This window comes from Glycine max, chromosome 3, assembly GCF_000004515.6.
Source record: "Glycine max cultivar Williams 82 chromosome 3, Glycine_max_v4.0, whole genome shotgun sequence".
NCBI lineage: Eukaryota > Viridiplantae > Streptophyta > Magnoliopsida > Fabales > Fabaceae > Glycine > Glycine max.
Genome location: NC_016090.4, coordinates 2,688,717 through 2,701,355, shown reverse-complemented (window position 1 = coordinate 2,701,355; position 12,639 = coordinate 2,688,717). Strand labels below are relative to the sequence as shown.

The 12,639-nt window shown below is 34.5% G+C and overlaps 1 protein-coding gene and 1 pseudogene across 1 annotated transcript; one reads left to right on the top strand and one right to left on the bottom strand.

Annotated features, from left to right (window-relative positions):
- The first annotated feature begins 2,360 nt into the window (after nucleotides 1–2,360).
- LOC100785960 (abscisic acid receptor PYL8-like) lies at nucleotides 2,361–4,258 on the top strand (annotated as a pseudogene).
- Nucleotides 4,259–10,621: 6,363 nt separating this feature from the next.
- Nucleotides 10,622–11,822, bottom strand: LOC100803799 (ruBisCO-associated protein). The gene has a single exon (XM_003521719.5). The coding sequence runs from the start codon at nucleotides 11,762–11,764 to the stop codon at nucleotides 10,895–10,897; it is 870 nt and encodes a 289-aa protein (XP_003521767.1). The 5' UTR covers nucleotides 11,765–11,822; the 3' UTR covers nucleotides 10,622–10,894.
- Nucleotides 11,823–12,639: the final 817 nt, after the last annotated feature.

Here is a 12,639-nt window from a genome sequence, read left to right as displayed (position 1 = left end):
TTAATTATAATAACAATGCAGTGAATGAGTTTTCATACATATGAGGTTCATGGGAATTCAAATACTTGCATATGTTTAGAGGATGATACTTGATTTTAGTATTTATATGTGGATCCATGGGTTGCAAACTTACACGGGTCATGTTTCGTTTCAGCAGTTACTCTTGGTGTGAAAACCACAGTGACGTCGTCTGAATTATTTATTAGTGCAGGTGTTCCATGCTGCAGGTACTAATATTTTTTAATGTCATACTATATATTGTTGCGATGTTCTTTTTTGGTATGTCATCTGATTAATGTCAAAACGGTGTGTCGTTTGGCGTTGAGAATGAGGGGAGCATGGAATGATGGAGAATTTGTTGGAAAAAAAACTTAACTCACAGAATGAAGGGAGATGAATGCACACATTTTATTGAATAATAATATGTTTAAATAAAGATTTTTTGTAACTGAATGAAATTATAAAAAAAATAACTGACTTCCTAAACAATAACCACTAACATAATAACTATTGTAACTGAAAGGAACCATAAAAAACAATTATAACTGAAAATAAATAGTCCTAAGCACTCATGATAGGCAACTGCTGATACACACATTCAACACTACTCCTTGTATCAGTGGTTGACAAGTCCAAGTTTTTCTCTTAGTAACTCAAATCTGCTTCTTGGAAGAGCTTTGGTCAAGGATGTTCCCAAGTCTGATTTTTATCAATCATGACAAGCTCCTCTTGCATTGTAGCACTCCATTTTGGATCCTCCTTTGCATCCCAATATCCTACAGGTTCTAGAACTGCTACATTGCAACTTTCATAAATATTTGAGAGCAATCTAGTGCCTCTCACGGGTGCATCATCAATTAACTCATCTTGATTTTGCAAAGGGTCAACTATTGACATCTTTTCAGTATCATTCCAGCTCCATTTCTCATTCTCCATGAAGTACACGTCCTTGCTTATCAGAATTTTCCTTGTATGAGGTTGGAAAACTCTATAAGCTTTAGATACTGAACTATATCCCACAAAGATACCAAGTTCAGTTTTTTTGTCCAGCTTGTTTCTCTTAATCTGTGGCACATAAGTAAAACACAAGCATCCAAATACTTTAAATTTTTTCAAGGAATGTTTATAACCATACCAAGTCTCAAAAGGAGTCTTCCCGTTTACTGCTTTGGTGGGAAGTCAATTTAGCAAGAATAATGCAGTGTTTAATTTGCAACTTCTGCCCAATATTCCTTAGGTAACCTTTTCTCATGAAGCATACATCTGATCATTTCCATTATCGTCCGATTCTTTCTTTCACTAACCCCATTTTGTTGAGGGGTGTAAGGAGCTATTAATTGATGCTTAATGCCTGCTTCCTCACAAAACATGGTGAATTATGCTGAAGTGTACTCCTTGCCGTTATTAGACTTCAAAGCTTGAATCATGCAGCCACTTTGCTTTTCAATCCACTGCTTAAATCTCCAAAATACACCTGCAACCTCTGACTTAGACTTGAGAAAATAAATCCAGCACATTCTGGTGAAATCATCTATAAAGATGATGTAATATTTACTCTCTTTAAGCGAAGCAGTCCTTTGAGGTCCGGCCAAATCAGTGTGAATCAACTGCAACTTCTCTATTGCTCTCCAGGTTGATTGTTTAAAGGGTAATCTTGCTTGTTTGCCATATTGACATGCTTCACAGCTTGGTAATTTAGAATCTAAGTGAGGTAAGCCATGAACCAACTCCTTTCGTTGCATGTTCAGCATAACAACATGATGAAAATGGCCTAACCTTTTGTGCCAAGCCTCTATACTGTTTATAGTGACTGGATAGGCTGCTTGCTCCTCCTTCAGTGGGTCAAATGAGAAACTTTTATCTCTCATTTTGATACTAAAAATTTCTTTGTCATTGACATCTTTAATCAAACAGTGCTTATTTTCAAAGATGACTTTAAACCCCTTCTCAACCAATTGTCCCACACTTAGCAAGTTTTGATCAATCTCAGGTACATACGAAACATCATAAATTAATTTTGTACCTGTGCAACTTTCAACGGGTACAATTCCCTTTCCTTCAACAGTGATAAGATCACCATTTCCGATTCTAACTTTTGATACCTGTGATCTGTCCAACTCTCTGAAAAGCTCTTGATCGTGGGTCATATGGTTGGTACAACCACTATCCACTAGCCAACATTCAGTTGAGCTACTGCTTGTAAAACAAGTTGCTACAAACAATTGCTCTTCCTCTTATTGATCTGCAACTTGAGCCTCATTCTTTTGTTGAAGATTGCTTTTGCAAATTCTCACATGATGCCCCAACTTGTTGTACTTTTCACACTTAACTTCGGGTCTTCTCCAACATTTGAAAGGAGGATGACCCATTTTGCCACAGTGCTTATAAGGAGGAAATCCTTTGTTGTTGTCTCCACTTTTGTTGCTAGTGTTAGTCGCTGCTTCTTGTGTGTTAGAATTCTTCTTCTTGTATTTCTTCCACTTGTTTTACTCTCCTTGGTTAATTTGCAATTTAGCTTGCAATGCTCCTTCCACAGAATCATCAGCCCTCATTCTTCTTCTTTGCTCTTGGGCTTGCAAAGCATTTACAAGTTCTGCCAAGGTAAGTTTTGACAGATCCTTAGTATTCTCCAAGCAATCTTACTTTGTTGGCAATGCTAAGAAGCTTGTTAGCATACTCTTTAATTGTTTCAGAGTCCTTCATTTTCTGCATCTCAAATTCTCTAACAAGATTCAGGGCTTGCATTCCCTTAATCCTTTCATCTCCTTCATATTCATTCGAGGAAACTCCAGATTTCATATGCTGACTTGATGGTCATTATTCTAGTGAAAATTTCTTTTGAGACAACAACAAATAAATAAGCTCTTGCCTTTGACTTTCTTGCTTTCCTCTCCTTTTGATTTTTTATCTGAGCCATTGTTGGATTGATTGGTAAAGGAAGAACTTCGTAGTCTTCCTCAACAGCTTCCCAGAGATCATTTGCCTCCAAATGTGCCTCCATTCTTGCTGCCCAGATTTGATAATTATCACCATCAAACACAGGTGGTGCTAGTGCTGTGTACGGTGTTTCAGAATCCATCTATTTGATGAATTGAAGCAAGGTGTTTTGGCTTTTTATGGTGGGTTTCACTCGGTTCACTCACAGGTCCCTCTTAAGAAGAAGACTCTTGATACCAATCTGTTGAAAAAAAAACTTAACTCACAGAATGAAGGGAGATGAATGCACACATTTTATTGAATAATAATATGTTTAAATAAAGATTTTTTGTAACTGAACGAAATTATAAAAAACAATAACTGACTTCCTAAACAATAACCACTAACATAATAGCTATTGTAACTGAAAGGAATCATAAAAAACAATTATAATTGAAAATAAACAGTCCTAAACATTCATGATAAGCAACTGTTGATACACACATTCAACAGAATTGAGCAGCACAGAGATGGAATACATAGGGAGACACCATAGGCAGGAGGCAGCAGAGGACAATCAGTGTGGCTCTTCTCTCGTTAAGCATATAAGGGCCCTACTTTCTCTCATTGCAAGTACTAATTCCTTCCCATTTCTCTATTTTATATTCTTTTCATTTCATCATTAATTTATCTTTTTTAGGTGTGGTCGTTGTGGAGGAGATTTGATGAGCCACACAAGTATAAACCTTTTGTGAGTGGGTGGGGAGGGGAAACCTTGAGATTGGAAGTTTGAGAGAGGTTGGTGTTAAGTCCAGCCTCCCTGCAACTACTAGTACCGAGAGATTGGAGATTCTTGATGACAATCATCATAAACTTAGTGTCAAGATTATTGGCATTGACCATAGACTTAGGGTACGTAACTTATAACATCTCTACTTTCATGTCTAGCAATTTACAAATTGTGACTTGTCAGGTCAGTAATTGGAATAGTTGGTTTGTGACAAGCAATTCCAATTATTAGTTCAGATTTAGTCAATTCTATTGTCAAGATCAGTAATTGGAATAGTTGGTTTGTGACAAGCAATTCCAATTATACATTCACACTTCTACAAAAACTTAAGCCAAAGATATCCTTCTCATAAACCACCTCCCATTGGGAAATGAAGTAAAAATCTGTCATTTGAATTGTGAATGGTCATGTGGTAAGTTTGTTATTTTTTATAATAAACAATGTAAAAATCTAACAGCATATGGAAATTTTAAAAAAAAAAAGTTTTTGATGCAAGTTGTGTTTGTTGTTGTGTTTCAGAACTACTCGTCTATCATGATACTGACCTATTGAGAATGAGAATCTGAGAACTCATAATATTATTGTCATTGTATGACACGGGAAACTTGGAAGAAAAGTCAGGGGTTCTCTGTTGACAAAATACATGCAACTATTACGCTACTATTTGACTTTTCAGATGCTGCAGTTGGCAGAATTTCATTTCTAAGGTTCCTGCCAACCCTTCTTGCAAGCACTAGTTCTGTAAAGCCCTTTTAGATCAGTTATTTAACTAATGCATTAATTGTTTTTTTTTCCTGTGGAAATAGGACGTCATCCTCTGCCAATGTGGCAACCAGTTCTTGCAGTCCCACCATACTGCATTTCCTCATTAGAAGAAATTAAAGATGCTACTAACAACTTTGACCCATGAAATCTAATAGCAGATGATTCTAAATGCTAATTAAAAAACATTATAAGAGATCTATTACATAGAAATAAAAGGCTAACACAAACGTGAATCAACAAAATAAATAAACATCAGTGAAGAATATAATTGGTACTGAGGACAAAGACACTGTTTAGAGAGAGAAAACAAGAGACGTGAGCATATACTTATATTAAGTGTTATAAATACAAGGATGATTACACAGAATTACAAGAATATAGCATTACTCTAACTGTCATATAATTCTGCCTTATTATATGTATTAATATAAAATTACATTATTTCCAACCGTCCCCCTCAATCTAGAGCATATAAGAGATTTTTGTCTTACATGCTCCAGCTTAGTGGGAGAATCCCAAAACCTAAGTATTGTCTTTGTCTTCATACGTGAGAGCTTTTCTTGACAAAACCAGCATATATTGAATTTTTCTTTTTCCCTTTGGCGTGCAACATGTATAATACAAAAGAAAAAAAAATCCAAAATAAGTTTTAAGAAATCAAGAAAATCAAAACCCATTCGTTGGAAAAAGAACACTTGAGTATCTCAAACCATTTAAAAAAATATAAGGACCTAATGAAGGAGAACCACAGCACAAAAGCTAACTATTGTAGTTGCCTGTTAGCACAGGATATTATGCTGAACTAAGCAGTTTATGTTACATGCTTATTTACACATTCACATAAATAATCATGCGAAGAGTGGGACACAATCTAAAAATTCCATCCAAAAGTACTATAGCTAGTAAACAAGGTGCTAGTGCTACATTACAGCAAAGAGGTAGCGAGCTACATGCTGTACACGTGGCAGCTGATCAGGTGACTGAGGGAATGTTGAGCTATTCTGTTAGTATTAGGTATAGTAACAGAATCAGGAAAATACGAATACTGTCAGATTTTGTCTTCTCTTGTATTGCCTTCTGATGTATTCTGTTTGGCTAGACTAGGATTTCAGTTCTTCCCAGTTGTTGCACTGATTTAGATACACATTTTATACTGTTTAGGAATTTCTGTTGCAATCTATTATGTGGCTACTGATAAATTTAAGGGTAGTCACAGAACAAGGAAACAAGTTCTTCCTAACTTACTACTATACTAGGAATCAAATGGAACCTGAAAGATAAGAGCCTGTTTATTTTAAGAAAATAATTTTGAGTTTTTATTTCATTGTTTTTACCATTTCATATAAAGATTTTAAAAAAGGAAACAAACTAAAAATAAAATGACATTTTTGTAATTATTAGTAGAAAAATATCATTTCCCTAAACCAAATAGGCATGGCATTCTGATTTCCCTCCTTCATGAATCAAAACTTAGAACCTCACCTCCAATTTTCTCTCGTGGCCACATCATATTACATCAGAGACCAGACACATAACAAGATAACACATCATTCAGCAATGCAGAAACAAGAACTAGATGCTCAAACACTGCAAATGGAACAAAAACTAGAGACAAGGAAAAAGGGCAATAGTTTATGGCGTCATGGTATTTGGATTCCGGATATTTCTTATAAAACTTCTTCACATAAACATCCTCTTGAAAGAACTGTGTCAGTCAATGACTGATATTATAATAAACAATATATATATGTTTCAATGAACTGATCTGATCATAATAAAATTGTCTCATGACGTATGTCGCTTTAAAGATTTGCATATATTGTTACATGGTTTTCTTGAAATAGGGTTTGTTTAGTGCCTTAAGACCAAAACTGCAAATGGATAATAGTAGTTAGTTCATCATATTTTTTTTGGTGAAGTAATGGAGAGACCCCAAAACAAAGACAACAAACCGTCGAGATTACATCTGCCAAAAAGGCATTAAACAAAGAGGAAGGAACAAACTCAAAGATCTTAAGATGTCCTTCTAGAGAGTGGCCAAACTGGGGCAGATTGTCTGCAACTTGATTCCTTCCCCAAAGCTCGTGTTTTCACACAATTCTTTCCCCTAACTTCTTCAAACTATCCATACTTTGGACTAAAGGGTAACACGAGAAGAAACATGGAATCTAAGACGGTCTTCATCCTGTTGTATTTTTAATTGTTGTTATTGACAGATAGTATCATCTTTCCCTTCAGGGCAGAAACTCCATTGTTGTTGAACTAAATATGTTCCTAACTCTTTCTTTAATATTTAAAGCTTACACAGTACTATTATACAATGGAAACGGTTGGTGTCTCAGGTACATAATATTATGTGACCTCTTTAGGTTTGGGATGTGCAAAAAAAGGCATGTTTGTGACCTGAAAGAAAAGTTAATTATAAGTCTTCATGGGTTGGCAACAGGTTTGAATCACAGTGCAGACACAATTAAGCTAGCCATAGCACTACCAACCATTTTTATTTATGATCAGTCCATTTTTTTCCTTGTTTGCTCTTCTTGCATTTTCTGTCCTAGTTGTACATGTGTTTCTTCTTTCAATTGATTAGTATGAGGATTGTTGAAAGTATGATAATTGGTGAAATGGAAATGCAAGAAAGAGAATTAATTGATTATCTTGGGAGAAGCTGAGTATGAAAAATGAAAATGGTGACATGGGTTTTAGACATCTTCATGGTTTCAATCTAGCCATGCTAGGCAAGCAAGGCTGAAAATTAACTACCAACCAAATGGTTACAAGTTTTTCGAGCTAAATATTTTGCAAATTGTGATTTTGTGAATTCCCATGTCGACTGTAATCCTAGTTTCGTTTGGCATAGAATTCATGCTTCACGGGTATTGATTAAAGAGGGAATAAAATTGAGAGTAGGGAATGACAAATCAATTTCTGTTTGGAATCAACCATGGATTTGCTCTTCTAGAATCAGTTCTAGACCTTCATCTATCCCACCAAATGGCCTCGAACAACACAAGGTAAACACTCTCATCGACCATGATTTTAATTGTTGGAGAAATGAAATTCTCGAACAGATAATTCAATGAAGAAGATGTCAAAGAGATACAACAAATGCCTTTAGTCAACGCTGTTGGACAAGATAAAATCTTTTGGAGGCTTGGCAACAATGGAGATTACTTAGTTCTCTTAGTGCTTATCATCACCTTATGGAGAATATGTTGGACAATGAACATTTAAAGGTGGAAGGTGGCTGGATGCAAATTTGGAGATTGAAGATCCCACCAAAATTCAAGCACTTTCTTTGGATTATATTGAAGGGTTGTCTACCTTGTAAACAAAACATCCAGAAGAAAGGAGTGCAGAGTGATAATTCGTGCTGTTATTGCAGCTCAATTCCAGGAAATGAATGAGATATCTTTGCTCAATGTCATCAAGCTCGTGCCATATAGACAGCCGCGGGACTATGAAATTCTGTAGCTTCCAAGATTCAACATGCAGATGGAATGAAGGAGCTAAATTTAAATGTTCTCAACACAATGACAGATGATTTCAAACAAAAAATTGTCGTTATTCTATGGTGCGTTTGGAGATGTAGGAATGAAAAGATTTGAGAATCAAAGGAAGTGAGTTCAGCTACTGCATCTTTGTTAGCATATCAATACTTTGATGAATGGAGTGCAATCCAACAAATAACGAATCAATATCAAGACACAACAAGCTTTCAACTTGACAGATAATATCTTGGATGAAACCTGAAGCAGGCTGGATCAAATGTAATGTCTACGCCGCCATTTTCAATGACAATCAAAGCTTTGGAGTGGGTATGATAATTCACAATGACCAAGAAAGTTTTATAGCAACAAAAACACAAAGCTCAATCAGGCATCCCAAAACCAAAATTGACAATTTACGTTGTGTTTGAATTGGATTGTAAGACAATAACATATGACATTAATACTTCCTCAGCGGGAGTAACAAATAATTATGTCATTCTAGGAAAATGTTTAGATGCTTTAACATCTTTGTCAAAGTCAGTGGTTAGTTTTGTTGGAAGACAAATCAATCATATTGCTCATATCTTGACTAAGGCGGCACGATTGAATGCTAGCTCCAAAGTTTTCAATTATATTCCATATTGTATTCAAACTGTTGTACATGCCTATAGCTATTTCACACCAGCACATACACATAAACATAACAAAAACAGTGTAATTATTAATTAATAGTATTGATATATTTATATAAAAGGGTAAAAAGATGGTTGAAAGTTAGAAGGGTACCTCTTATTTGCATATTAGTAAGAGTTTGGTAACCAGATACTTCAGACGCAACCGGACTGTCATTTGTCCATGTGTTGAAGTTTTACAAGGTCAAAAACAAATGATGATGAGAGCAAGAACCAAATACCATCAAATCATGATGAAAATGACATTGATTATACACTGAAAAGAAAAATCCCAAGCTAGCAGCTCAAGGTATAGAAAAGAAGAACGAAATAACATGGATATACAAAATTGATAACTCGTACAAACATGGGTACTTACCTGGATGGCAATGGTAGGACACTATGGTGGCGTGACACACGTTCGATGGCCGCTGAGTAGAGGAAAGGAAAGAGGGTCTCGGAGGGCACGTCGGAGATTGAGTGACGGTGGGTATGACAGAGAGTGGTTGAGGGACGAATGGTCTAACTAGATTAAGATTTCAAAGGGAACGCAGTGACAATTTTGTAATTAGAGAGAATTAAAATGATGGCGGTAATCATGCAAAACCGTTGTGGATTTTTTCCTCTAATTACAAAATTGTCACCGAGACACATTCTAAGACGATTTCTTATAATCATCTTAGAATGTGTGTTGTAAAAAACAATTTTTAAGATGCTTATGTCGAGTTAATACTTTCATTATCTATTTCATTCAATTTAATTATTTTTATAAGAGATGTGGTTCTATTTCAAAAGTTAGCATACTATACACATATTGTCTTAATTTTAATTATATATATACCTAATTATAATAGAAAATTGAATGTACATAGACATTAAAATCCATTTTGGTCATTACAGCCTCAAAATCAATTTTCATTCAAAGAGTCTAAACAATATTTTTTTAATTTTTTTTTTCTGATATCAGACATGAAATGATGATTTAAGAATGTCTAAATCATGATTTTAACTCAATATCATTGATTATAACTTAAATACATTTTTATTTTTGTAAGTTTTTATTTTTTTTTAAATTTTGATCTTTGTGAAAAGTTTATTCATTTTTAGTTTTGGTAAGTTTGTGTTTTTTTCAATTTTGGTCCTTATAATTTTTTTTTAATTTTTAGCCCCTGTAAATTTGTAATTTTACTATATAATCTTGGTCATTGTAATTAAGCATGAACTTATGCAGATTACAAATGAATAAATTAAAATATTAAAGGGACAAAAGTTAAAAAAACAAACTTACAATACAAGGATTAAAAATAAACAAAAAACTTATAAGAATTAAAATTGAAAAATAACAACTTTCGGGAACTAAAAACATATTTAAACCTATTAAGATCATATAATATTTTGGAAGATTGCAAGTATATTAATTTTTAATATATTTCTTATTCAAATTTTACTAAACGTGAATTAGAATTTATTATTTTATTTTAGGAGAAGTATAATTGTTGATAAATTGAGAGGGATAAAACATCGAAAGAGATCTTCACTAATGGGTGGTCATGAGGTCATCCCATAGATAAACTTGACACTAAGGTTATCAAACTCGATCCTGTCTGCATAAACTTGTGAAAGTTCTAAAAACTTGACTAATGGATTCGACTCGTAGACTCATAAGAGTCTACTTCATATAAAAATAATAACAAAATACATATAGCATATCAATTAAACATTTAAAAAGCTTCCTCAACCTGGACTGGGTCACCGATCTTAACAAAATCCAATGTGGTCAACGTTGGTGGATTTGAGCAACATGAATTGTCATTCAAATACTAACTCAAATTGGTTTACACACTGATTCGGGATCAAACCATAGATGATTCTACAACTTTGTTTCATAGTAATAGGCCCATACACATTATTATGAATAAAATTTCCTGTATATAAGATTGAATTACCTAACTCATCGAGATTAAAGAAAATGATTAATTTAAGTGATAATATATTTTATTGATGCATATATACAATAATCGAAAGCAAATGAAGCACTAAGACATATAATGTATTTTATTGATGAGACAAAGATGCACGTAGGCATTAACACACCAGAAATATGCATGCCATGCATTGTTTTTTCAAATGCACGCACAACATATATAGATATAGGGAGAAGGAACACACACATACAATTAATAGATACGGGTCTTATTCCATATATAGTATGGCTAGAGCCATGAATGCATAGATAGAACTTAATAATTATGGATCTTCAATTAAGGATATTTTCCAACATCGGAGACGGCCAAAGACAGGAGTTTAGGGATCCACGTTGGGGGAATGAAGGCAATGTTGTCACTAATAACCTTGACAGATGCGCCCTTAACCCTAGGCCAAGAATGCACTAGGCGATTGAGAGCAAGAAAGAAGAGGGGTGGTGAAACTTTATTCCAATCCTCCTTAATGGCGCTGTAGCCAAGCAAGATCTTAGAGTCATAATAATCATACTCTTCCACTATCTTCTCAACCTGGCGCACCAAGATTTCAACTGATCTGTTAGGATCTTTAGGTTCGAAATCAACGAAGCACTGAAACACAACAGTTCCAATCCAAGAATTATCAATAGATCGGTACAAGGGCAAGTAGAAAGCCTCATTGGTGGCAGCATTTGGAGCTAAGGAAGCCACAAACCCAGTGGTGCATAGAGCTTCCCTTAGGCCCCTTATGAGATCCTTAATGCAGTTAACAAACATATCTTTGTTGCACAGGATTCTGGCGTACTTAACATCGATTCCATCGATGTGGTACTCGTTGATCATGTGGTGGAGTGTGGTTGTGGCATTGAGAACCCAATCATCGGCACCACCAGCAACCACTTTGAAGGGGTCTTTTCCTCCAATGCTGACAAACACTTTGACTGGCAGATTCGAGGCAGCACAATTTAGCTTGAACTGCTCGATAAGGTGGGGAGTGACTATCTTTGTGTCCCACTTAGGTTCGAACTTTCCTTGACCAGATTCTCTGGCAGATGCCAGACACAGTTGGTACTCGGTAACATCAGTAAAGATGTCACACCTTGACATAAAGGAGTCATCACTATGGTATTCACGGATCACTTTATTGTTGGAGTCGCAGGTTTCGGCCATTATATTTTATATGGGCTGTTGCTATTGCTATTGCTTTTCTTTTGTGGCTTTGGTTGGTGTGATTATATTGGACACCACTCCTTCCTCTTATATAGATGATTGGATCAAATTTTTAAATATCTGTTAAATCCTACTACAATATTTCTAGTTAATTATTGTTTTATGTGTGTGAACATGTAACTAACCTTCTTTGGATAAACATTTTAATTAATCAAAGTCTTCTTAATTAAATCATCTTATTCAGGTCTTACTATATTAAATACATGGGATCCACAAGTTATGGATCGATGTTTATGAAGAAACAACTTTTAGCATATACATGGGATCCAAAGTGACATATATGCCTTTGTTTTCACACTGCGCAAACAAAGTGACGTATGCCTTTGTTGCATACTTAAATAAAATGCATAGAGACAATTGGTGCAATTATTTCTAGAGGTACGAGGCAAATTGGACAGCGCATAGGCTAGAATGTGAAACTAGACCATGTTGGTCAACTTTAATTTTTCTTTGGCTGAAAATTTGATGGTTCATAATGGCTTTATATATATATTTTTTATGTATCTTGGCTTTAAACTGAACCAACAAGTCAAATTAATCATAACTAAATATAAATAAATAATAAAATTAAACATGTTTAATATATGAAATCTTAACAAATTTATATTTTTTTTAAAAAATAAAATTAAAATAAGGAGTATCAAGAGAAATTTAACGAAATCTCAGTAAGTATTTATATATTTTACTCTAAATTTTATTTCCAACCTTTAGCTAGCTGTTCGGTTTGAAAGATATACAAATACACTGTTTTCTTTTTCTTCTTTATCAATCTACATATGCTTGCATTGTATATCCTTTTTAACTTTTTTTTTATT